General features: G+C 42.6%; 5 protein-coding genes across 6 annotated transcripts in view; 3 read left to right on the top strand and 2 right to left on the bottom strand.

The window, feature by feature from the left end:
• Positions 1-7,279, bottom strand: part of LOC147132109 (neurocalcin-delta B) — a 7,295-nt gene extending 16 nt beyond the window's left edge. The window contains exons 1-4 of the mRNA XM_086015162.1: positions 7,074-7,279; positions 3,085-3,520; positions 2,428-2,533; positions 1-1,690 (exon numbers count right to left, since the gene is read on the bottom strand). The exon at positions 1-1,690 is cut by the window's left edge and continues 16 nt beyond it. Of these exons, the coding sequence (XP_085871288.1) occupies positions 1,596-1,690; positions 2,428-2,533; positions 3,085-3,462 (579 nt within the window). The 5' untranslated portion in view covers positions 3,463-3,520; positions 7,074-7,279 and the 3' untranslated portion in view covers positions 1-1,595. The remainder of the gene's footprint in view (positions 1,691-2,427; positions 2,534-3,084; positions 3,521-7,073) is intronic.
• Positions 7,280-9,955: 2,676 nt separating this feature from the next.
• On the top strand, positions 9,956-13,809 carry LOC147132108 (uncharacterized). Of its 2 annotated transcripts, none has more exons than XM_086015159.1 (6): positions 9,956-10,121; positions 11,907-12,285; positions 12,560-12,731; positions 13,017-13,195; positions 13,393-13,489; positions 13,555-13,809. In XM_086015159.1, exons 2-6 carry the CDS (start codon positions 11,910-11,912, stop codon positions 13,706-13,708), a joined length of 978 nt encoding a protein of 325 aa, XP_085871285.1. In that variant the 5' UTR covers positions 9,956-10,121; positions 11,907-11,909; the 3' UTR covers positions 13,709-13,809. The 2 variants fall into 2 exon arrangements, with proteins under 2 accessions (XP_085871285.1, XP_085871284.1); XM_086015158.1 differs by lacking the exon at positions 9,956-10,121 and adding an exon at positions 10,932-11,386.
• A 125-nt stretch (positions 13,810-13,934) lies between these two features.
• On the top strand, positions 13,935-16,478 carry psmg2 (proteasome (prosome, macropain) assembly chaperone 2). The gene is made up of 7 exons (XM_086015161.1): positions 13,935-14,342; positions 14,516-14,687; positions 14,779-14,837; positions 15,174-15,292; positions 15,610-15,792; positions 15,862-15,982; positions 16,350-16,478. The coding sequence occupies exons 1-7, from the start codon at positions 14,286-14,288 to the stop codon at positions 16,425-16,427; spliced, it is 789 nt and encodes a 262-aa protein (XP_085871287.1). The 5' UTR covers positions 13,935-14,285; the 3' UTR covers positions 16,428-16,478.
• Positions 16,479-16,883: 405 nt separating this feature from the next.
• ptpn2b (protein tyrosine phosphatase non-receptor type 2b) lies at positions 16,884-21,938 on the bottom strand. The gene is made up of 10 exons (XM_086015157.1): positions 21,669-21,938; positions 21,038-21,128; positions 20,863-20,963; positions 20,552-20,650; positions 19,929-20,066; positions 19,625-19,834; positions 19,257-19,418; positions 19,025-19,188; positions 18,424-18,498; positions 16,884-17,426 (listed from the first exon to the last, which is right to left on the bottom strand). The coding sequence occupies exons 1-10, from the start codon at positions 21,723-21,725 to the stop codon at positions 17,405-17,407; spliced, it is 1,119 nt and encodes a 372-aa protein (XP_085871283.1). The 5' UTR covers positions 21,726-21,938; the 3' UTR covers positions 16,884-17,404.
• A 1,235-nt stretch (positions 21,939-23,173) lies between these two features.
• On the top strand, positions 23,174-26,367 carry eif3i (eukaryotic translation initiation factor 3, subunit I). Its single transcript, XM_086015160.1, has 11 exons — positions 23,174-23,339; positions 23,616-23,708; positions 23,913-24,000; positions 24,083-24,148; positions 24,234-24,383; positions 24,733-24,860; positions 24,959-25,069; positions 25,358-25,447; positions 25,521-25,594; positions 25,928-26,020; positions 26,101-26,367. Exons 1-11 carry the CDS (start codon positions 23,337-23,339, stop codon positions 26,180-26,182), a joined length of 978 nt encoding a protein of 325 aa, XP_085871286.1. The 5' UTR covers positions 23,174-23,336; the 3' UTR covers positions 26,183-26,367.
• Positions 26,368-26,372: the final 5 nt, after the last annotated feature.

Below are 26,372 nucleotides of genomic sequence, written 5' to 3'. Positions count from 1 at the left end.
TTATTTGAATGACAAAATGGACATCCTACACAGAGGTTAACAATACAAAATCTACAAAAAAATGACAGTGACATCCTCGCTTGTTCGACAGTATAAATGACACAATACTGCATATATATATATATATATATATATATATATATATATTTATATATATTCTTTTTAATTAATCGTCTATATTTGGCACTTTGACCACAAGATGCTAATGGAAGCGGGACTCAAGTAGTACCCAACGGCCTTTTCCGCCGTCATTATCACAGTTGTTGTTTTTTTACATGATTGTTTCCTTCCCACACACAAACAACAACAACAACAAAATTGTGTCTTCACACCAGCAGGGATTAAAAAAATACTTAAAAGTCAGTGAAATTGAAATTTGGTGCAGCTTTAAAGTATGACAAACAAAACAAAAACATGTAGGACAAAAAATGGTGAAATGACATTACGGGGAAACGTCACCTCCCGCGATGCCATTCTGTGGCGTGACTGCATAGCAACGCACGTGGTCCTGGTCTAGCATAAATATACAACATATTTTTTTGTCCTTTAATGTAAAATAAAAACATCACATTGCAATACATCATAAAAGAATGGAATACTATACATATGTTGTATGTTGTTTTGGGAACACAAAAAAGTTAAATCCAAAATGATGAATCCGCCGGCCAACTTTTGAGTTTATATGATTTTTAAAAATGTATTTGATGGAAATAAATTATAATATAATTATTTTAAAAATGATTAAACAAGGACAAAAAATATTTTTTCTTTTATGTTAATAATGATTAAACAAGGACAAAAAATATTTTTTCTTTTATGTTAATAATGATTAAACAAGGACAAAAAATATTTTTTCTTTTATTTTGATATTAAGTTTAAGCAATTTTGTTTTATTTGGTGAAACAAAATCACTATAAAATTGATTAAAAAAATTCAAAAATAATTACAAAGGTATTTGTATTTATTTTATCTGTTGAAAAGATGAATACACATTAAATAGAACATTTTATTTTGAGTTCAAGTAATATATTTTTTAAATGTATTATTATACAATTAACTAATCTAAAAAAATATATATTTGTGTTCACAAGCCGGATTTTACTGGGCAATTAAAAAAAGAAAACATCCTTTTTCGCCCATTAACGTCGAGCTCCAGTTAGGATCATTTTGTTAAAAATCTAAAAACAAATAAAATCGCAGAAGAATTTTTTATTTTTTTTATTAACATCTCTTCATTTTATCACTAAATGTCATCATGCTCCTCATATGGGGCCCGACTGTGTAACGTTCCTCCCCAAAAAAATGTGCGTTCAAATCCTTCTAAAATAAAAAAAAAACTACATTTCCCAAGATGCTCCACTTCCAGTACTTGTCGTCCACCGACTCTTTCCAACTCAAAAGCGCAGCAGCAAACATGGATTCAGTGCAGTTCCGTACCTCCTCAATTCACTTTTTTTGCGCAGTCCTGCGCAGACAGCAATACAGTCCTTCAAAGGTGTCCTTCAAATGATGGTAGTAAAATTTTCAACGATGAACTAACGCAAAACAAAAAAAATAAAAATAAGAGGTGAGAGGAAGGGAAGTCGTCCAACTGCCTACTGGCCGGCGCTGCTCGGGTCGCACTGCAGCAGCCGCACGATGGACGGGTCGTTCCTGGCGCCCTCCACAAACTCCTCCAGGGACAATTTACCTGAACAAAAAAAAAAAAAAAAAAAAAAAGATTGAAGACCGAATGGGCCTTTAAAGCAACAGATATTAGAAGCAACACATGTAGAAAGACATTATAACGATCTTCATTGGCATACATTCTTTATCCTCTGCCAAAAATGACTCATATCACTGCTGTTGTGACCGTCCACGCAAACCAGAACGAGCAGCACAATGCCAACTGACTTAAAAGAATTAAATCATGACATAAAAACAGTTTTAATTCTTTACATCCTACTTAATCATGGTATAACTGCGTGTTTTTATAAAGTACAATACTGTAGAGTGCTATTATTTTTTATAATTATGTCAATGTAGAAGTGTATTTTTGTGAGGAAATAAATACACGACTTGATGAGAAAAGGATGCCAAATTTGGAGGAAAATGTCACGATTTCATTATTTAAAAGAGTCATAATTGTTCATCAATCAAACAAAATGTTATGAGAAAGACCGCAATTTTACGGAAAATTGCGGAGAATTAAATCCGAATTTTGTGAGGAGAAAAAAAAAAAAAAAAAAGAAAATCTGAATTTTACGCATTATAAAGTTGTCAGTTTATGGGGGAAAATTAGCTTTTGCGAGAAAAGAAACCTAACACATAATATTCAGAGGAAAAATATTACATGAGGAAAAATTTATGAATAATTTTAAAAGCGTTAAGTTGTCGTATTGCGTGAAAAAAACATCACTGAAAATGCAGAAAAAAAAAAAGTCTTACCATCTCGATTCGTGTCCATCTGCCTGAAGATCTTATCTGTGCGCTTCTCAGGCGTCGACTCATCCTCCGGCATCTTCATCACCGAAGAGACCATCTTGTAAATGGCCTGCGGAGAGGAGAAAGGAGATTGTGGTCATTTCACAACTTGGCAGCAACCACCAGAGGGCGCAATTACTTTGCTAAGCGGTTGACGGACTTCAACGTTGCATTCATGATGCTACTGAGACGACCTACAAGGTGGAGCTACATGCCCAGGACCCAAGTGAGTGATTTACTTTTATTTTATGCTGCGTCTTGATCAAATCACTAGTTTTTATCCGCTTAAAGTTGTCCAGCGGATCGGGCTAGTCGATCAATTTAATACGTATCGTGATCAATATCGATATAAAATGCTTTTGATAACTCCCTGGGTAACTCCCTTTTTCGAGAGATGGCTAACAAAAACAAAACAAAAAAATCAACCAAAAGCAAAAAAAAAAAAAATAACAAGAGGTGCTTGGCAGTGCTCTCTAACAGCACACAGCATCTGGATGTGGTGCCCGAGTCAAGCTGAGGACACGAGGCAGCGTCTGGAAATAAAAACCGCGCAGGAAATGCAGCTCGCTAAAATGACACCCCGCCGACAGACGGATCGCGGCAGCTGGAGCAAAGACTCACCGTGACTATCTCCAGCATCTCGGCCTTGCTGATGTAGCCGTTGCCGTCCAGGTCGTACATGCTGAAGGCCCACTTGAGCTTCTGGTCCAGGCGGCCGCGGGACGTGACGCTCAGCGCGATGATGAACTCCCGGAAGTCGATGGTGCCGTCGCCGTTGGCGTCAAAGGTGCGGAAGACGTGCTCGGCGAACTTGGAGGCGTCGCCGTAGGGGAAGAAGTTGGCGTAGATCTTCTTAAACTCCTCCATGGACAGGGCGCCGCTGGGGCAGTCCCGCAGGAAGCCCTTGTACCACTCGGTGATCTCGTGCTCGGTGAAGTCGGTGTTCTCCATCAGATCCTGCATGACGTCAGGGCGGAGCTTGCTGTTCTGTTTCCCCATGGCCGGCGGCGGAAGTGAAGAAGATGCGGGGCGAGAGGACGGCGGCGGTTTCGGGCGGCTGAAAGAACCGGCAAGAAGATTGTTCGTTAGTACGTCAGATGAAGGGCGAAAGGAAAGTCCAAGAAAACCGGCGCTGCGGATGATCGTCAGTTCATCGCATCTTGAAGCAATTGAGACAAAAGGGTTGTTTTTGTCTCAACTCGTTTTGCTCGCTCAAGAGAAACAGGTTAAGTGAAGTCGGGAAATCTCGGGCCGCGGCCATAATCCCTCCGTGCTCCCTCGACCACCCAACCTAGCACTAAGGCGGTAAACACAAAGTTGGATTAAGCGCGCTGGTTTTTAGGCTGTCCCCGAATGGAGTCGTACATTCTAAAAGAAGAAGCGGCGAGATGGCAAGAGTCGACGGCGTCACTGAACATCCCTCAGAGCAGACGCCGCGAGTAACGAGGCTATTTCTGCCCCCGGCTAAGACTCTTACATGCGCTCGCAGGACAAGATGGACCCCGTTATATAACCGCGGCTTTGCCGAGACGGACGCGGGTGGCGCTCACACGCTCGAGACGAGTCGAAGGCGCCGGGCGGCCGGCCGGCTTAACGCAAGGCTTTGACTTTGACTTTTTAGCGTCAAGACACACGCCCAAAGACCCGAAACGTCTGAGACCCTTGATGGCCGACAATCTGCCGAATAAAATCGTTGCTCCAGACGAGCGCTGAAAATGACCGCAGGGCGTTATTGACGCTCAACAGATGATCATTTGGCGGTTCGGTTCTTTTTTGTGTGCTTTGTGGTTTAGCTTTGATCCAAGGTTAGCAGCGTACGTTATTATTTGGGCTGGAGCAAAAGAAAAATGGAGAATTTTTGTCTCGACAAAACTGCAGTCTGCATTTTTCAAAGGTGCAGGATTTGATCCCAAATGAGCATCGTTCATCCTCGGTGCACAGCCTTGTTCAAAGGAATGAACGTGAAGCTTTTCAGTTTTCACATCCGTCCGTTTATTTCCTATAGCGCTTATTCTCAATAACGTCGCGGGCAAGCGGACCTTATCTCAACCGGCTTTGGACGAGAGCACCCTGGACTTGGTTAGCAGTCAATCGCAGATGCGCTGCCCAAATTTTAACCCCCAAAAAGTTTCGGCCTTAAGAGTATGTAGCAGCCAGCTTGGTGCATTCTGGGTGTTCACTTTTGTCGCGGACTTTTGCTCCTTTCATCCGAACATCTTGTCTCCCTCTTACATAATAAGCAGGAGTGTCCATTTATATCCTGCAGGTAAGCCTAACCAAAGAGCACCAGAGTTAATCCCCGCGGAAAGTGAGAGGAACTTGGCGAGGGGGAAGACGACGATCCGTATGTGATACCTTCTCCTCGCTTATAAACCGTAAAATCCACCCGTCGGGTAATCGGTGATTGGCCGTGCCGGAACGGACGTCAACTTTCCGCTGACTCCGGAATCCTCGGGCCGCGCATTTCAAAGCCGGGAATACTTTGGCATGGCTCGCGTTTCACAAGCGTATCGCGACGCATCGTCCAGTGAGCGCAACCCGACACCGGAGGCGTTCGGTATCGTTGTATTGTGTTGGGAACCGCCGAGTATTTTAGGACATGACATCGTGACATTTTAACACTGATAACGATAAAGCTCCCGACGGAGCCGTCAAGCAATAAACCGAGACCGATCCGAACGTCGCGTCACGTTGCAGCGTGAGAGTCGACCTCGATTGCAGCTTCCGCTAAACGCGCGCAAACCGAGGAGATCAAAACTGCGAGATAACACCGCTCCCACCACTTTTTGAGCGCATGAGCACCGCTTCCTGTGTCACTTCCCGACGCCCGCCTCGCTTACGGACACCTTTTGTCTCACGGCGGCTGACGACGGCACGTCACACTCGATGCTTTTAAACAAACAAGCAGTCCCTCCATCCAGCCACGGTCACAACGCAAACACACCCTCGCGTTATCAGTGTTGGGGGAGGGCGGGGGGGGTCCTCGCAACAAAAGCGCCATTATAAGGCCAAAAAAAAAAAAAAGTGTCAAGGGCGACATCTGCAAAGTGGCGAGCAGACTGTCGATGGGACCAAACAGTGGCGGCAAACTGCTTTCGAGTAGCACAAAGACGCCACTGTTTGTTTTTAAACGTGAGCGGGCCCGCGTACCAATACGTGGCCCGTGACCAAAGCCGCCGGTTGCCCGCGTGACACAAATAAGAGGCGATGCTCAGATTTAGCATAGCTCGCCATCTTGAAGTGTTCAGAGGGACGTTTCCAAGGGGGCTATTATTTCTGGGCTCCACCCGCGCTCTCCCTGCGGTGGCTTTTCTGTTTTGTCCTTGTGTCTTTTGGACAGGCATCATCTAATTTCGCTCATGTTTTTGGGGGTTACTACTTTAGTTTCTGAGTTACTATTTCAGCTTTCACATCGCTGCGTCATCGGCATCAGTAAAGTCGACTTCCCGGAAGTCTCAGCGACCTCTTTATTTGGTAGACCTTCATAATGTAGATCAGATATGGGCAAAATATGGGCCTCATATAATGCGGCAGAGGACTGTTGAGGCTTGAAGCTGAAATCCGGTAGATCGCTGGTTCAAATCTGGCTCAAAGGAAACTTTTTGCAAATTTCATTTGGGTTCTACAGCTTCTAGGTGATTGTGTAGTAACCATTAAAGGAACATTAACATCACAATACAGTAAAGTAATGCAGTATAGAATGTAATGCAGTTAATAAGCACTGTTTAATGCATGTGAAATATTATTAATGGGACCGATTGCAAATTTTCCAGTACATTTAAATGTAAACACAGCTTAATTGATCATGTAATTGCCGAATGGTCTGTATTTTTTCCCCCATTATTAACAATCATGTGTACACCCAAGGACAATTTAGAGCCTTCTCTAGAGCTAACATGCACGTTTTTGGCATGTGGGAGGAAGTTGGAGTCGTGGTGAAAACTGATGGAAGCCTGGGAGGGCATGCAAACTCGGTCTGGAGCCAAGATTCCAACCCTGAACCTCAAAACTGGAAGGCAGCTGTGCTAACCACTTTACCACCGTGTTGCCAAACACACGACCTATGGTTAACAATTATCATGCTCTGATCCGATGTTTAACTTCTCCTGACATTTAATTTATTTTTACACGACAGGAAGTCATAAATTGATAGCTACTCTCAACATGGACCCACCAGGTTTGAAATTCTGTGCATATGCATTTGTGGACCGTTTAGGAGTTTGTCCCAGTGAATTAAAATACTGGTTTGAAAGCACGTTACATTTGGATTTTTATTCTTCATCCAAATATGTTCAGTCAAAATGAGCCGTTAATGCTAATTCATTGGGGCGGAAAAGCATGACTCCCTTTGGGGGCTTCATAAATACTGTGAGAGGAGCAGCAGCCTCATCCGATTAGGCACAAGTCGGCAAAGCTTTATCCGATGCAAGAATCTTCTCTGCGAAGTGCACATTATTTATGTGTTATCGTGTTATTAACGTGTTAAGTTAACTTTATCGAACTTTGCAGCGTCGACCTGTTAGCGTACCTGTGTAATAACAAAACTACCAGGAAGCTACCAAAGTGCCTCGGAGACCGGGGGAGGAGGGCAATACGGCAGTCCAACTTACCTCGCTTTCAAGTCGCTGTGTGGTAGGGCCTCCAAAAATGAGTCTTTAGTAGCCCATAACAAGGTGCGGAAAAAGTCTCCGAGACGACAATGGGGCAGCGACGGGTCGCGAGAAGCCACACGGGAAGCTGCGGTTCCCCGGCTGCGTTTCGGTCCAAACTCCGGCTCTTGTCTTTGGCTTGTGACCGAACGTACACACTGCAGGCTGGCCAAGCCTCGAGGCGTGACGTCAAAGCCCGATCGTCACATGGGCAGAAGGCGGCCAATGAGAGGCCCCGTTGGCTTGGCAATACAAAACCCGGCAGTTCGTTTTAATGTACAGAATAAATTAACACTTATTATTTCGATTGCTAAATAGATAGAATTTCCCCAATATAAGATCAATGAAGTCTAATACATAAAAAAATAGTCTTTAGTAACCTTATACACACACACACACATATATATATATATACATCCCATTGGATATATGTATATGTATATATACATATATATGTATATGTATTTATACGTATATATGTATATGTATTTATACATATATATGTATATGTATTTATACATATATATGTATATGTATTTATACATATATATGTATACATACATATATATGTATGTATACATATATATGTATATGTATTTATACATATATGTATATATATCTATATTTGTGTGTGTGTATGTATGTATGCATATGTATGTGCATAAAACATGGCATTATTTTTATTTTTTTACATTTATTTTTTCGATGTCATTTAGCATGATTTTCAAATAATTTATGTTAGTTCAGAGCATTGCACGATTTTAATTTGTTTTTTTAATGTTATTTTTGAGCTTTGCATGATAAAACTGTGGGCACTGCTAACGACAGTGGCCAGCCTCTCGGTATGGTACAGGTGTCCTCATGCAGGCACATTTGGAGCCACGCTTTGCCTTCACCTTAAGATGATTAGCGGGACACAAAGCCACCAGGGCTTATTCGGCCGCTGTTCTCGGGCATGTTTTCTTAATGGCCTTAGGAAGCACACTTAGACACGGCCCTCTCTCCCTTCTGCTGAGTCAGGAGGCTGACCAGGCTGAGCGTGCTGACACATTGAATGCTGGTTTGGAATGAATCATGTTCTTTGCCTTCAGAAAATTCTTTCCCAGAAGGTATTTGAAGCCCAATAAAAGCCAATCACAACATCGTATCAGAAATACTGTGGGGAAGGGAGAAGTATCATATTCCAATTTCACACATATTGGACAATCATCTTTCATGTCAGTGGCCCAATCTCACACCGATAAAGCATGCTTTTCACTTACTGAAGACAAAAGTGAAGGGAGCAAGAATCGCAAGCCACGACTAAAGGTTCCAATCATGTCACTTGTAGCCACTGGAAAATGAGACACTCGCCATAAAATGGCTATAACAGCTAAATGTATACAGTATAGTCCTTAGTCATGGGATTTGTTGTCCCATATAATTCCAAACAATAATCTTCTCAATATATAGTATGAACCATATAATCTGCCCTCAAAATGCATGCATTAAAATGACATAACGACAGTGATTCCTTAATGCATGTCGTGTCGCACGCCCGCGAAATTTCGCGCTGCGCTCCCCTGTCGTTTGACAATGTAAAGATGGTGACCTTTAACCACATAATCCGCCGGGCTAGTTTGGACTCCCGAGGGAGAGAACGCCTGAGTGCTGGGAAGCGACAGCCTCTGCCTAATAGCTTTGCATAACATTGATCTGACCAGCTGTCTGCCAAAGAGACACCCCACCCCACCCCACCGCCACTCCCTACCAACACCACCACTGGTAGGAAGTAAGAAAATATCAATACTGTCATCAAGTACATTTTTTTTTAGGTATCTGCACTTTACTTGAATACACAATGTGAAACATGTGTGCTACCTGTGTGTTAAAGAAGCAGTTGTTAAAAACTTTATCTTGAGTGTTTCTCATTATACTGCATGTTAGCATTAAGATAGCACACTTTTATTATGTAGTTTAGTTGAACGTGCTCGTGTTTAAATATACTTTTGCCACGTTGTGTAAATGGCAAGCGTGGCTAGGCGGCCCCATGGCAGCGCACGGGCAGCATCATTAGGTAAAAGCGGCTTTCGGGAGGCGGTTGGGGGCCGGGCAAGGCATTGAGAGGCCACTGATCTGCACGGGAGGAGACGATCCATCAAGCTCCTGTGATTATCTCTTACCTAACCGCTCAGTGTCAACCTTGGACTACCTCCAGGGGTGGCCATTCACTGCCTTGAAATTTCACTCATCAGATGATTTCTTCAAATAACAGCCATGCCTTGAATAGACACCATGCACTTAAATGGCCAATAACGTCTCCCGAGTAACTGTGATCACCGTATTCCTGCAAATACTAGGGTGTTATTTGTACTTCTTGTTTATGTGCCTCTGTAGGTGCTGCTTTTTTGGGTGAGCAACGGACTTAAAATGGGCTCGGCAATCGTAGCATCTCATGTTAATCTGGCAACCCGCATCGGCAGTGTCCCATTTGGGTGAGTTATGACTGACTGGGTTGATTAACTGAGTGTTAACAGTTGCGTTAAAAAAAAAAAAAAAACACCCAAGACTAACTGCCTAAGGCCCTTTGCATCAAAAGCAATAGTTTGCTGTCGTCGCTCATTATGTCAATGAGGCAACCCACATCGGCTGCACGACACAGCTATGTCCCGCTTGGCTGAATTCTATCTGACTGAATAAAGATGTGGTTGCCACTACCACGGCAAACACGTTTAACCGTTCCCACCTTGCCCCCATGGGCGCTGCTGTTTTGGTTAGCAACAGACTTGAAATGGGATCAACCCTTGTTTGTGACGGTGATAGTGACAGACAGCCCTCATTTTCTTTCCCGATGGGAAAAAGGGAGGCCGGGCTGACCTGTTACTTCACTGCAGCGTTCACCGTGCGTCACCCTTGGCGGACTTAACGCCCGAGCTTGACCGGATTACAGGTGACTTTATTCTGAAGTGGGGACATGCTGAGCGATGGCGTGTTGAGCTTCCTCGCAGGGACCCGTTAAGGAGACGGCAGGTGCGTTGGCATGTGTTTTGCAGCTCTGGATTGACTGAGGCCCTCTCATGCTGTGAGAGCCAATATTTGGGGAAAATAAATGAATGAAGGAATGAATGGTTGTAAAAGGCGACATTGACTATAATGCAACCAATGACAAAATAACATATTACCAATGATGAGGCAAGGGAAGGGAAGAGGAAAGAATATATATATTTAAATGTTTAACTGTTTTAATCACATCAAATGAGTGTCTTTTTTTCAAATATTTTGACTTGTTTGTCAGACAAACAAAATATTCCTCATGCACTTTAGGTATTAAGACAAACTTTGTCCTAATATATTCAGCAAATCTTTCGAGGGGAAAATCCACTTGGCCACAGCAGATGTGTTCCTGCCACCTAGTGGTGAAATGTAATGCAAGGCCTTATGTACCGTTAAATCGACTAATTAGAGCTGTACATGAAAAAGTACATCATACGAGATTTCTTTTCATAATTTCAAATGTTTGCAAGTTGTCCCACTCTCGACAAAACGTAGCTATATGTTTATATGTGTATTATTTTAAATAGTATAAAATCAATTTATAACATGCCCTTGATTAAAACTAGTAACATGGCAGCATATAATGAAAATGCATAATGCATATCTGTACATTTGTTGTAACAGGAGGAGTTGCTTAAAAGTGTCTCTGGAACTTCACCCATCATTGCATGTAATTGTTACGTAAATTACCCCCCCCCCCCCTTCCTCCCTTGAGGAATTTTCATAAAAGTGCAGCTTTCACAAGCCGATTTACTTCGTTGATTAATCTGCACTCCAGAGCACTAAGGGTTTGTACACATTTTAAACACTGCATGGATTTTCAGATTTTCCATAATGTCTCCTCTGAAGATAACGTTTTTTACATATCAAGTTTGGAAGTGTATGCACTGTAATATAATCCGTAATTTATAATATACTACACATAACTAGTATAACTCCATTTCCGTTTCTGTCGTCATCACACTTTCCTCCTGTGAACATTACTGGTTGGACAACATTTTTTAACCGAGCCACAAACGCCAATGTGGATCATTGACAAAATACAGAGATTTCCAACAGGCGCATTGCTATAGCTGTCTGTTACATATTTTGTTTAATATCATGAAAGATCTTTTAACTGATGATAAATTAACTTAGTAGCTGCCATGCTGAGCGTATATATCCACCGAGCGAAAAGACTGTGGAGGCCGGTGAAGGCGTGGAGGACTTTTCAAGCGAAGGGCAGGCATCAACTTGACAAGGTAATGCGCTACTGTGACAATTGTCTTTTTTTTTTTTCAACTCAATCAGTATGCAGTTAGTGGGTCAATATGCATATGTTATCAAAAAGAGGCATAAAGATCAATGTTATTTCCAATTTATTTAACAAGACAGTTGTGAATAATTGACATGCTTTTTGAACAAGATTCGGTTTCTAAAATGACACGTGAAGGTTAAATCCAGCCATTTTAAGAAGATTCCAAACAAAAAAAAAATCTAATGCTATAGATGTCTAATCTGGTGGGTCAAAGTACACCGCCTTCAACCGCAGGTGGGTGAGGGGGGTTGTTTTTAAAATACTTGTACAAAAATATATATCAATACAGCATGAAATTAACAATTTTTAACAGTGTTTGTGAATGCCCCCCCTGAGGTGGGATGATGTAAAAATGTACATCATTCAAAGCTATGGACCGCCTTTTACATTATCATTCATGTGGGAATGTTGTTTGAGTAGCATTTCCACAATTTGTCCTACATACTTCTCTACCTCTCTTCCAGGCGATGGACGGCGACAAACCATGGGCTCTGATCTCCGGGGTGGGCGAGCGGGGCATCCTAGAGCAGTCCATGGACATATTGAGGCAGCACTTCAGGATCGTCCAACACCGGGACTTCTTGATCAACCCGGGCGTGCTCGGCCCCAAAATCCAGGTCATGTTTCAGTGGGCGATGTTGCCGGAGGCCACGCCGGAACTGCTCAGCTCACTCCCGGCACTCAAGGTGATTGCCAGCGGAGGGGCGGGGTACGACCACCTGGACCTGCCAAACATCACCCGCTTCGGGGTGAAGGTGGCCAACACGCCCGGGGTGGTCAGCGTCTGCACGGCGGATATGGCCATGGGCCTCCTCCTAGCGTCGGCGCGCAACATCGTTGAAGGTGATCACCAGTAGACTTGGGAGTTATGTAGGAATGTACAGAAATGACGACAGGATTGTTTTACGTTTTCCATCAGAGGAATTTAGCTTAGCATGGGTTGTCAGCGGAAGTTGAGGAGAGTCTTTGCTGCATGTGCTGCCATGTACACGCGCTCTTCGGGTTTGTCATCTGGAGGCCATATATTTTTCAGTGCAATTTTGAAGTGATATTTAAGTGTTTTTGCTATATTTATGTATGAGTATTAGTATTGCATGTGACGCCAGTGTGTTTGCAGGTCACCAAATGATGATGGACCCCAAGACGACTGTCTTGCCGCTGTGGCTGGGGAGCGTCGACGTCTCGGGGTCCACTCTGGGGATCGTCGGAATGGGAAAGATTGGCTACAAAATCGCCGAGCGGGCCAAAGGATTTGATATGAAGATTCTGTATTACAACAGAAACAGAAGGTAAAATACAGAAACCAAATTAGCAGCGCACACACCCGGTGGCTAATTGGGGTACGGCATCTATTCGAGGTACGGCGTGTATTTTAGGAAACAGGATATGTTCGAACGGTCAAATTAACACCGCCTTTCCCCTCACAAAACAAAAGTAACTGTAATTGCCTCAGTTCCTAGACATCATATAGAACAAATAGACACCTCGCCTCTAATAAAAGCCTCCTCCGCATGTGCAGTTGAGTAAATACACCCAAGCCACGAGAAGAGAGAGTTCATTCTATTCCCTCTCAGGAGTGCGGAGGAGGAGCAGGCGTTGGGGGCCAGCTACTGCAGGAACATGGCTGACCTGCTGGGCCGCTCCGACTTTGTGATGCTGGCCGTGTGCCTAACGCCCGAGACCACTGGCCTCATCGGCGCCAGGGAGCTGGCCCTCATGAAGCCCACTGCCACGCTGGTCAACGTCAGCAGAGGTAGGGTGGGAGACAGTGAAGCCCCGCATATTTGGGGTTCAGCATTTGTGAATGTACTTTTTTGCAGATTTTGGACAGTAAAAGTATTGCTTTGGTTGGTTCTTTCCCGTATCCCCAACAATAAACACTTGACCACTGTATTTTGATTAAAATATAAAAACAAAACACATTTTCTGATGATGCCCTTATTTGCTCAGGTCTAGTGGTGGACCAGGACGCGTTGGTTCAGGCTCTGCAAGCCGGGACCATACGAGCCGCTGCCCTGGATGTGACTTATCCCGAACCTCTACCAAGGTTGTCACATCTCAAATTAAAGTTCTCAGTGCCATTCATGCAATCACACTTCCCATTCTACGCAGGGATCATCCTCTCATCGGCCTTCCCACCGTGCTGATCACCCCTCACTTTGGCACTAGTACCATCCCCACCATAAGAAAGATGGTGCAGAAGATGGTCGACAACGCCCTAGTTGGCATTAAAGGAGAATCTATGCCTGATGAATTGAAATTCTGAGTATTGGACCAGTGTTTCTCAACTTTATTTTAACACACTGCTAACATTGATCTTTACTCTGGATAGTCAAGTGTTTTTACTCTATAAAAACATTTGTAATATGTTGTTTGTTTTAAATGTTTTTTTTTAAAATTCCCTATCTGTAGATAAAATCAAACATGTTTAGTGTACACATATAAATACATATACATGTACACATATAAATAAGACAAAAAAATCAGAACATGGGAATTCCTTCAAGAAAATGTCTTTAAACGCAACATATTTGCATAAGTGCGGCTTACTATCTTGCCTGTTTGAAAAGAAAAGTTCAATTTCTTTTAAAATTATTTAAACATGTCTGCCTTTAAAACTTAAAATATCTAGTATCGTGTTAGCGTCACTGTCTACCGAAAACGTGTACATTTTTCTCAGAGCTTATCTCAGTCAAGCATTTACATCAGGCACTTTTGAGCCCTCAATCAGAATGAGTCGTCGACGCTGGACTGGAAGGACCCCGAAACGCCTGACATGAAAACCGGAGAAACTTTCGAATGATTCAAGCTTACATTATAAACAAAACTCCCACAAAACAACCATGTTTATCACGTCACAAAACCCCACGCCAGTGTTTAAGGATTTGACACTTGTTATGGTGAGTCCGGCTCAAGTACACCGCTAATTACGAAGCTAAAACGAGAGCTATGAACGCTTGTTTGTCTGTCTGTCTGCCTAAAATGCTTAATACCAAATAAAATTAAGTGCATCTGCTCACCTAATGTACCACAACCCTATTAACTTGAGATTGTTTGCTTCGTTTGACGTCAGCCAGCGGTGGCGGTGGGCAATGTGGGTCAACTAGCGGTGGACCTTCTCATATCCACGCTCAACCTTCCCAGGGTGGGCTACCTGCATACGGATTGCCTCATCCCAATGGCAGGCAACAACCCCTACGCCACTGGCAAGGATGACGCAGTGGAACTGCATACGGCCGCAGAAGGTGAAACTAGTGATCACAGTACCTAAAGACTCCATAATCTGAAATAATTATACAGAGTAATAATAATGTGTTCTCTCCCTCTTGTCAATAGTGTATGTCGCTCCTGAGCTCAAGTTGGCGGTTCTTCAGATCAGGGCACCAGTTGTCAAGGTACGTCCGTCACGCGATGACGTCACAGACACACAACATTGAGTTAACATTTGACAAAAGGTGATGCACAAGGTAAAAGTCACAACAACAACCTTGGCTGTGTTTGAAATATGTTTGCGAATCATTATTCAATGGGCATTGTGCTACTCCTTTCGGTGTGCGCTCCTTGGCCACCAGGGGTGTGTTAGTATTAAGGTAGCGGCCTTTTGCAAGACAAAGTCTTCCAAAGTTGGGGAAGTGATGACCCCGAATAAGGGTGAAAATAAGCAGCGCAGACGACTGCATTTGGATGCACATGCATGCTAATTTGATGTTGTTTTTCTTGACGCCTCGCAGCGCAAATCCAGACGGTTCTGTCAGCTGCTGCTGTCCTGGATCAAGGCCAGCGGCTTCTCCCGGGCACTGGTCCTGTCCAGCAGCCACGCCTACCAGAGGGACGACCGGCAGCTGCAAGGGTAAAATACTCATCCTCATGTTTAATCTTAGTCACAATCCGAATAAGAACTGATTTTATTGCCTTTGTCAGTGAAAGGTACATTCACAACAGGAAATTGTTTTCCAGTTTTACTCCCTCACATTTATCGTGACGTTATCTTTGTCTTGTATGGTAATGTATTAAAAAAACAAAATGGGCCAATTTTTACAGAGTTTAGAATAGCTATTATCAGCCAATTAAATTGGCCGGACAATCAGTCGGTCCCTACTTTAAACATTGTAAAATTATTACAGGTTCTACGATGGTATGTTATCATAAGTGTGTATTTGTTTTCAGCACTCCATTAAGGTACCTGGTCACGCCAAGCCTGCTGAAGAGTAGCGGTGATGCCTTCAAGGAGCTGGGCTGGAGGGAAATGGAGAGGGTACCTCTTTGCTCGGGTCGTTTAGATGCCGGCACAGAAGAGCCGAGTCTCTCCGTCCCCGGCGGAGGCATCACTAAAGGCCTCTACACAGACAGGTAGGGCGTTTATTTTTTTAAATGCTATTCAGCAGGAATGTATGTGTTAAGAATGTGGCGCCGTTGAAGTTGCGCCCAGGGCGTGCCGCTGGCGGTGCTGCTTGTCTTCTGCTCGGAGGGAGACAACGTGCCCGATGCTTTGGCGCTTGTCAGTCACCTGGACGACTGGCTCCACCTGCTGGACAACTCGGTAAGTTGAAACACGGTGATGAGAAAGCCTCACCCTCAAGTGAACTGTGGAAAATAATTTAAGATCATTTAACTTCATTGGTTAGAATGTATTTACTTTAAATAATCTATCTAACATTGTTTAGAATTTATATACTACAAGTTATCCATGCCGACAAAATTCCGCAAGTAATTGATGCACCCCGCCGAAAGTTTTATTTTTTTTTTATAAAGGAAATCTTGCATTAAGGGTCAGCTGACTGGGATGCCAGTCTCCATAGTGTTTTGTGCCTCGCTGGGTGCTGCCATTTTTTTTTAGCGACACCGCTCAAATGGGTTCAGCAGGTACTGTAGTTCTTTAATGTCTGTGCATTCCTCCTTTCTTTCAGAACCGAGAGGCCAAATGGAAGATCCCAACTTCCTGGAATCTGCTGTTTGGGAGCGGCATCCCTCCGGCCATCTTCTGAATCACTTTTTGTAACCTTGTTTTATATTTCAATAAAAATCTATCAACAAGAGCCAAAGTGAATGTTTCTCTTGCTTGACCTCTTTCGGTTTCTGACTAACTGAAAGTGCTTGGCTTGGTGCCACGCAGTGTTTCCCAGCAGTCCCGCCCCCGCCTTGTCCGTAACTCGACTCTGAAACAAAAACGCTTTAAACGGCCCCCTCAAGTATTCACTTTGACACGTCCTACGCTTTGAATTGTGGATTTTGTAGGCGGAGCACATTTGAGGACTTCCTTTAGCAAAATCTATCTGCGGCATTTTTGAAACAGGCTGAAGAATCAAGTGACATTTTAAGCAATTACCAACATAATTGATAGTTCAACACAGAGGTCCACATATTCTGTAAATTAGATACCATTTTTATTAGAAGATAATGGAGAAAAAAACTAATTGCCTCTTTTTTCCCCATCAAACGTTCTGGGTTCAAATGTGTAGCAATGTATTCATATATATATACATATATATATATATATATATATTCATTCATATATATATATATATATATATATATATATTCATATATATATATAACTTTAAGAAAAAAAGAACTATGTACATGCCGTTGACTGCTTAACTTCAAGTACTTTTTTTTATATATAAAAAATAGAACATTTTCATCCAAAAAAGGTCTTCTTCTCCCCCCCAAAAATACACATCTGAATAATTAGAACTTGTCAATGCATAGCTCTTATTTCAGTTGGTATAAATGTTGTGTATGACAAAAGCTGCGCTGAACAAAACCATTTTAAGAAATGCTGGTGTTTTGGTCTTTTTTTTTTTTTTGAGTGTGTGTGTGTGTGTGTGTGTGCTGTAAACAGGTTGAAGAGGAAGAGGAGGTGCTGGCGAAGAAGAAACAAAACAGAGAGGTTGGTGTTTTCCCTGCCGATGTTTTTTTTTGTTGTTCTTATCGAACGCAGCCACAGGTTGGTAGAGCCAAGTCAGGAGTCACTGGTCTTTGCTCTGTCATGAGACAAAAGCAAGAATGAGAAAAATCAAGCCCTTTGAACTTTATAATGACAAATAACTCCAAAAGGCATGACAGGAGATGACCACGTTGTCTGCCCCTTTGGCATCTTGGGGCTTTTTCTCATGCATTCATTTGGTGTGTGAGAGAAGAATGGTGTTGTTGTGACTTGCTGTCCCTTCCAGCAGAAAATGCAGGCTTAAAAAGCAATGTGGGGAAAAAAAAATTCCCGTGTCACACAAAAGCTCCCTTTTACCCCCCCTCCATGCCACTGTTGAGGGATACAGGTGGAGAAAAAGTTGCCCCGTGTCACAGCTTTGGATGAATGGCACTGATGCACAGCGAGAAATATTTGAACAAAATGGCAGACTTCAGAAAATTGCTGGGTTGACTTCATTTGGGCGGAAAGCGCAAAAATGTTTTCCCAAAAACATACTAGTACATGGACCTTAAGGTGGTTATAGAGGATAAATTGTCAGTGAGACAGTTCTACTAGTGTGCCGTAGTCGTTTTAAGTTATCAGAGAAAGGCCTTCAACACACTGGGCATTGCTGAAAACCTACAATTTAGATGCAAACGTGCAACACACACACATTCGCGCATTCAAAACAATTCCAAACATTCACTAGCAACTCATCAAAAGAAAAACACAGCAGAGCGGAAGGGGAAAAAAAAAAACACTGCACACGCGGGGGACATACGAGATCAGGTGCTAATTGTAAACTGTAAAACTGTCGGCGCCGGGTCACGAGCAGCAAATGCAGGCCAAACTGTTCGAGGAGAGAACAGCACATTGAGACAAAATGGAGTGTGTGTGTGTCGCAGGGATTGGATGAGTTTTCGTTAAGTGTGTTTCGCTGGTTTAGCATTTGTTCACTCTCCTTGTTATCCATCTTAACGTCTATGTACTGAATTGTCTTACCAGTGCGTATAAAGAGCGCACTAGTACATGCACCTCAAAGTGGATCTCAAGGAATATGCCGCGTTAATCACCTTTTTCGCTTCCTGTCGCCGTCGTTGGTCCTTTGGCTTTGGGCTACGGAGAAGCTGTCGCCCCTGCGTCGTTTGCTGTCCAACATAAAACAGATATTCAATTAGGGCTGGGCAATATGCAAAATGATAATGACATTACTTGAAAGTTATTTTTTTTCTGTGAATTTAATTGTCCTTGGTTACAAAAATACATTTGACCAAAATTGTCCCACACTTTGGCAATAGGAAATAAAGCGTTCCAAGTGTTTCCAATATCTGATACAGACTTGCAGGTTAGATGGAGGTGGCCACCTCACAGTCTTATTTTTCGGAAAACCCCCGGAAACACAATGTAAAAAAGATTCCACTCGTGTGGCCTTTTTCTTAGTAGCAATTCAAGTCGCTTGTTTTAAAAAGAATTGCTAGAGGGGTTGGAAAAGTCGGCAACCGTGAACTGTACTTTTTGGAAATGAGCTCTGCCCGTGTTTTCAGCAGTGTACAGAAAACAAACAAAAAAAAAGAATTAATTCATTTTTTTAATTGTCCTGTCAGATTAACTCATCTTAATAGACCAATCGCGCTAATTAAAAAAAACAAAAACTCGGAAGTGATCTATACTGACTGTGTGGCGCTGTTGTCCTGCTCAGGCGACTGGCTTGGCCTCTCGTCGTCATGTTTGTAGTCGTCTTCCTTGCCGGGCGGTCCCGCCCGCTGGCCGCCGTTGCATCTCTCCGGCGAGTCGGCAGTGGGCTCCTGGTCTTCCCGGGACAACTCCCGCCGCTGAGTCTGCGAGACGGGAAGTAGACGTTACCTCTCCCTCCGTGTTTTGTCGCTCCAATCACACGCGCGTTTACCTGTGCGGACGAGTCTCCCACGATGCACTTGGCTCCCTCGAGGACGGCCATGAAGGAGAAGCGCAGCTGGTCGGGCGTCTGGATAAGACCCATGCGGTACTTTCGCATGTCCAACAGGATCCGACGGATGTCCAACGGCGACTCTTCTTTCCTTCTGTCCATCTGCCGGACAAAAATCAATGCGTCCCTTTAAACGGACTTGTCCAAGTAGTATGTGAACCCATTATTTTGTTGCTAACCAAAACAACAGCACCAAAGCACATAAATGGCCTTTGCAAGAGTGGAGACTTGTATCCAACCGTGGTTACGACATCAGTTGTGTATATTCTTAGTTTCACTTGAGTTTCCCAGAAAATGAAACGCCTCACCAGCACGAGACACGTGTCCACCAGCGAGAAGGTCCCCGAGCGTCCGATGCCGGCGCTGCAGTGCACCACGGCGGGACCGTGGTCGGCGCCCAGCGCCGCCGACTCGCGCACCTTTAGCAGGAAGTTGAGGAAGGACGCCGGCGACTCGGGCACGCCGAAGTCGGGCCACGTTGTGTAGTGAAAGTGGTGGATCTCCCGCTTCTCCCCCGTCTGTGAGAACAGATTTGGAAATTGCTTCCGTCCGCTAAAATGTGTCGGGAACTCTTGCTGGAGATGAGATTGACAAGCGAAATTCAAGGCTTACACTAACGTTCTGTAGCTCCAGCACTCTGGTGGTGTAGTAAGACTTGACATCTTCCGACAACAGCGTGACCAGGAAGCACGTGTCCCTAAATGCCATCTCGCGCTCCTCGGCCACGGGCCAGTACTGTGCGCACTTTTCCTAACGGGCAAAGAAGGAAGAAAAGTGATGTGACGCTGTACGACAGTATATCCTTTACATAGTGGACGCACGTACGTCATACTCAACCTGATCTCGGAATACCCGCGTTACGCAAGATCATCTCATGAAGTCATGAGGCTGAATTAATTTTTAATTTTTTTTTAGTAGTCGCTGCTAAGACGACGTTTGTCGAGTCGGCCTCTATTCATCGATGACATTGTTGTCTCAGCATAACCTAATTTACTATATTTAGTATAATACTGCGCAAGTTGCTCTTTTCCATGAAAATATTGACTGTAATCATGACTTTACAACTGCGTTAGTAAAGGTTAGTAGACTACACCAAGTACAAACTCGGGTTACCAATATGTAGGAATGAAACAGAATCCCTGTGCCTTTTATTGCCACACTTCTGTTGGGCTATTAAAGTCTCTGAAGGGGGAACCGTACCAAACTGGACTACTTGGTAGAGATGTGACGCTTACCGAGCCTTTCTCAATCACCCTATTGAGCATGACGATGGCTTTGGTCTTTTGCTCCCAGATCATGAGCCAGAAGTGGCCACACGTGTTCCTGAGGGGACCCTGCAGACAAGCACATCAGAAATATGTGATGTGCTAAGACGAGCAATTTTAAACGTGCGTCCTAATGTTGCAGTTAAAACCGGAGCACAACAGGGCGTTCTCTTCCCACTGCTAATGTCAACTGCTGTGTTTCGATTGCTTTAACAGATACAAACAGGGCTTCTAATGGCACAAAATGGCTCCACTGGTGTAGCTCAATGCCCATGACCTACCTGAGTCAGTATGTAGCGCCTTTGCGCTTCCTCCATCACCACCAGGCTGGCGTTGATGTAGTCGTTGTCGGCGTTCTTAAGCTTCACCCGACTGTGATCAACTGCGGGGAGGCAGAGGGAGCAAGTTAATGTCGGGAATTTAGGTTGTTTCGAGAAAAGTGAGGCCTAAACGTACACGGGCTGACGTCTCTGTATCTGTTGCGGCTGCGGTTCTCGGGATACTTGGCCACTTTATAGGAGCACTCATGGGACTGACTTCGTATTTCCTGGAAAATAGCAGCATAAATTATTAGTTTTGAGGCAAATCTAAAATAAAATCAGTGCTGGCATAGAATGATAGTAGATAGTGTTTATAGCATTACGTTAGAAGTGTCAGTATAATTACCACGGCTTGGGTGGTAAATTTAGTCTTTAGGTGGAAATAAAAAATAAGTTGGTATACACTTTTCATCTTATTACATTCTACACTTATTTATTATGTTTTTTATGTCTTTAAACACAATTTGATATTGTAAACGCTCTACATGCCCTCCTTATTTCCATCTTCCCTTCTTGTATCCTTCCTTCTTCTCCCCTAAATATATATACAACATTTTTGTAAAGTGTATACGTACGTTAGTCCCATTTCGGGACATCCTGGTACGATCGATTATGAACATGAACTTTGCCAAAGACACGCTTTATCTTTTTTTTTTTTAATCATAGTGATTGAAACAAACTTGTTCAAATGAAACTTTATATTCTGAAGTTTTATTAACACCCAAAACTCGACTGTTAAACGTTAGCAACATGCTAACTTGACTTACCATGTACAATTTGTGCCACCGGCCCTCCGACTCAATGTCCTCAAACTCCCGCTCCATTTTCACCGAGGCAATGCCACCGTAATTACCCGTCAAGACTAGCTAACTCATATCGTCAGGCTATCCGGTGATGTTAAAACAAAAAAAAACATCCAAACGGACAAAGGAGGTTCTTTTGTGTATGTGCGAGGGGAATTATGACTTCCCTGTGGTAAGCTTTCTTTACTGGTCGTCACTTTTCGCCGGATGACGTATGAGGATCTGCGCATGCGCAGACAAGGGGTCCTCCGGCGACTGTCAAAGGCGATAGAGATCTTTTTTTTAAAAGACGGCAGAGATCTTCGAGTGAAAAAAAGATATCGCTTGACGCCACACTCTTTATAATGATAATAATCTAATAAGAAACACAGTATATTCATTTACGTAAATGTTATTTATGTTATTTGTAATCTTAGTTTATGATGATGTGACTGAACTGGAACGGCTGATTGTATATGTTTCTTTTGTCTGTTTTCATTCGTTGTTATAATGACAAAGTGTATATTTCTGAATTGTCATATCAAATTACGTCAATAAAAACCTTTGTCACCACAAAATTAGAATAACAATAATAATAATAATAATAATAATAATAATAATAATAATATTTTATTTCAGTAAAATGCTCGAAAAAAGTCGGCTTTTGTTCTCGATAATGAAAATAAATTGTTTAATCATATATAACATAATCTATTAACATTTCAATAAATTCATTAAATTAGTAATACTACAAATATACATTATTTATTATTATAGTAAATAACACGTATATATTTATATATTTACTTTGAAATAGTTATGTGTAAAATTGTATGAAAAACGGACTATTTTACTTTGAAAATTTGTTTGTATTTGAAAATTAATACGAAATTTATTTGATGTGATCTTGGTATGTTTGAATATTTGCATTGTACATATTTCATTGCAGAACATATTTTAAATCATTTCACTATATGTATTTAACGTAACTCGTGTCAAAATGGAAATATATTTCCTATAAATAATACTACTAAAAATAATGTTGTATTCAATACATCAATATGATTAAAATAGAATTATTGATATTAGTTATTATTATTATTATTTAAAATTGGAAATATAAATAATATTAAACTTAATTATTCTACTTTATTATTTTAAAAATACATAAGAGATGTTTTGATAAAAATACCTATTTTACAAACAGTATAAGAAATAAAGCATGCGATTTTATTAAAACAATACAGTACATTTAATCTTTTGAATTCTATTTTTTAACGGGATTTTTCTCCTATATTCTACAACAAATATAGATTACAAAAATATCTGTATATATTTATAATACATACCAAAGAATTGAATGTATGAAATCAAAATAAAAAAATGCAAACACAAATATGAACTACGAAATATTATTCATTTTCACCAATCCAAATGAACGAGAAATGCAACAATAATGTTGTGGCCGGTTACGTTTACATTCCACTACAGGAGAGGGCGCACCTGACTGTATCTTCTGCTCGAGGCATAGGAAATAGTGTCACTTCCTTTCCGTCACGGCTTCGCCGACAGAAACACGAGTGTCCATTTTCTCTCTCTTCATTTGGATTTATTGACCTTCTGACGCCGAGTTTCATCGCTTGGTTGGCAAACATGGTTAGTATATGTTGTGTTTTTTCAATGGTATGTCCCTGTGTTTACTGCAAGGCTGTACTTTAGTTTCGAGCGCGACAAACGTTAGCTTAGCTTTTCACCGTCGCCGGCTTGTTAGCTACACGGAGGATGACACAAAACTGCTCAACAGCTGCGTATTGTCTTTGTATTACATTGTATCTTGTCAGTCTCCGTATAATGAAATATTTTGATAAGTAAGCAAACTAGTTTTAGTCATTTAAGGGGATAAACTAGCACATGTCCCTCTTTTCTCCATAGAAACCAATCCTGCTTCAGGGCCACGAGAGGTCCATCACTCAGCTCAAGTACAACAGAGAAGGAGACCTCATCTTCTCCGTGGCCAAGGACACGGTGGGTTTGGCAAAAATAAAGCATATTTACACGCTGTTAGACTGTTGTTTATGTTGCAACCCATTAAAATACCAATTACTGCTTTCCCTAATTACGTCTTTGACTCAGTGATACATAGATACGCAAAGTGTTTCTGCTACATACATAAACAGTGAACTCTCGCCTAATTGTGGTCAATATTACACATTTCTATGCCCCATTTAGGTTACAAATGTGTGGTACTCCGTCAATGGCGAGCGTCTGGGCACCTACAATGGACACACGGGAGCGGTGTGGTGTGTGGACTGCGACTGTATCCTAAGAATTCCCAAAACATTTTTCATTAATTGTATCACACTACTCAGTCGCAGCTTCCTTAACGGGTCCTTCTTCAGGGGACACCAAGAACGTGTTGACGGGTTCAGCAGACAACAGCTGTCGGCTGTGGGATTGCGAGACGGGTTAGCCAACTGTTTCATCACACCTAATTCTTAATTGAGGCTCGGACTGACTGGTAACTGAGACTGAAATGCGATCCGTTCACAGGTAAACAGTTGGCCTTGGTCAACACCAACTCTGCGGTCAGAACGTGTGGCTTTGACTTCAGTGGCAACATCATCATGTTTTCCACGGACAAGCAGATGGGCTACCAGTGCTTCCTCAACTTCTTTGACCTACGGGATCCACAGCAAATCGGTATCATCATGAGATTTGACTACTCAGTAAAACCCGTGGAAATTGACCTGTTCCAGAAACATGAAATGTGGCCATGTTTAAAATAGCATTTCAACATCCTTAGCTGTCGTACAAGTATACAAAGACTAAAACCACAAATTTCCCCATTAGAAATAATCTGATAATAACGCATTAGTTAAGTGCACAGGCAACTAACATTTAACCTCTGAACTGGTATGAATGACCTAATTTTTTAGTCATATTAAAGTTCTTTATAAAGGAAGATCAATTGAGATTCGGGCTGCACAATAAATCAAGTTTTACTCGTGGTCACGATTTTGGCTGCCACATTGAAATTATTTCTGCGCAGACGACAACCAGCCCTACCTGACCGTCCCGTGCAACGACCATAAGATCACCAGCGCCGTGTGGGGGCCACTGGGCGAGTTTGTCATCGCCGGCCATGAGAACGGCGAGATTAACCAGTTCAGCGCCAAGGTGAGTGGCTGGCCATTTTATTGGTGCCCGTGTCATTAGCAGTTCGCAAATGCATAATTGAGCGGACTTTTGTTGTCGTCACGGGTGGCGGCGCCCAGTCGGGGGACATCCTGAAGACGATCAAGGAGCACAACAAGCAGATCAACGACATCCAGACATCGGTGGACCTTACCATGGTCATCACTGCATCCAAGGACAACACTGCCAAGGTAACTACCTTCATGTACATGAACCTGTACCACATTTGTGCAGTTGCCTTGAATTATTAGTTCCACATCTTAGAATTTTTTTCAAGTTATGAGCCTTTGGGCTGGCTACGGTTGAGTTCTACGGGTTATAGGTCACAATAATGGTGGTAAATTATTTATCCTTTTTCATTATGATGCATTGTTTTCCTGTAAATTTACTAATACACACATTTTGGTACCTGTCCAACAATAACTAATGTTTACTTTTGTTCATGTGTTTTCATATCCGTCACATTTGACGCTCCTCAGCTCTTTGATTCGGCCTCCCTGGACCACATCAAGACCTTCAGGACGGAGAGACCCGTCAACTCAGCCTCCATCTCGCCCATCATGGACCACGCAAGTGTCCCCTGTAGTGAGGTTAGAGCATGTGTGCCTTCAACACTCACCGTGAGATGTGTGTGCGACACAGGTGGTGATGGGCGGCGGTCAGGAGGCCATGGAGGTGACCACCACCTCCACCAGGATCGGCAAGTTTGAGGCCAGGTGAGGCACCCAAAACCAAAACAAGGTTTCAAGATGTGGAAGCTCCCTCTGCTGGTTGTAAAAAGACTGTACTATTTGCAATATAAGAAGAAAAAAAGCAGTGTACCGTAAGCTTGCTAGGGGAAGCACTTAGTCTCACATTACCTGTAAGTAAAAAGTCTTTATTTCTGTGGAAGGTGACAGAAGTTAATGCTGATGTGGAAAAACGTTTTTAAAGCTTGAAAACACAAAGAGCAAAATGTGTTTTGATTAATGCCATTGTCATTTTTTGTAAGCGTAGAAAAATATGCATTGGAAATCACGTTTTGGTTATGTAACACTCATGGTTCTCAGGTTCTTCCACGCCGCCTACGAGGAGGAGTTCGGCAGAGTCAAGGGACATTTCGGACCCATCAACTGCGTGTCTTTTCACCCAGATGGCAAGAGGTAAGAAAACGCGTCCGGAAGCACCAGTTAGTCTGTTTGCTGTTGTGCTTATTTGTGTTTTTTTTGTGCATGTGTTCCAGTTACAGCAGCGGGGGAGAGGACGGATATGTGAGAATTCACTACTTTGACCCACAGTACTTTGACTTTGAGCTGGAGGTGTGAAAAGCACGCACGCTAGTGGCCCTTTTGAGGCAAGAGGGCATCCATTTTGAGAGTAGTGGGCATCTACAGAACCAACAAAGCAGGTCCCTTTTTTTTTTATATATATATAAACATTTTGCGGAGTCAAGACACCCCCCCTCTCACACACCTGTTCTACCACCTTCAACTAAACAGCTCTGACTTCATATTG

Source organism: Filicampus tigris, chromosome 18 (assembly GCF_054856515.1).
Source record: "Filicampus tigris isolate MCC_2025a chromosome 18, RoL_Ftig_1.0, whole genome shotgun sequence".
Taxonomy (NCBI): Eukaryota; Metazoa; Chordata; class Actinopteri; order Syngnathiformes; family Syngnathidae; genus Filicampus; species Filicampus tigris.
Note: the sequence above shows the minus strand (reverse complement) of the source record. Positions and strands in the feature narration are given on the sequence as shown.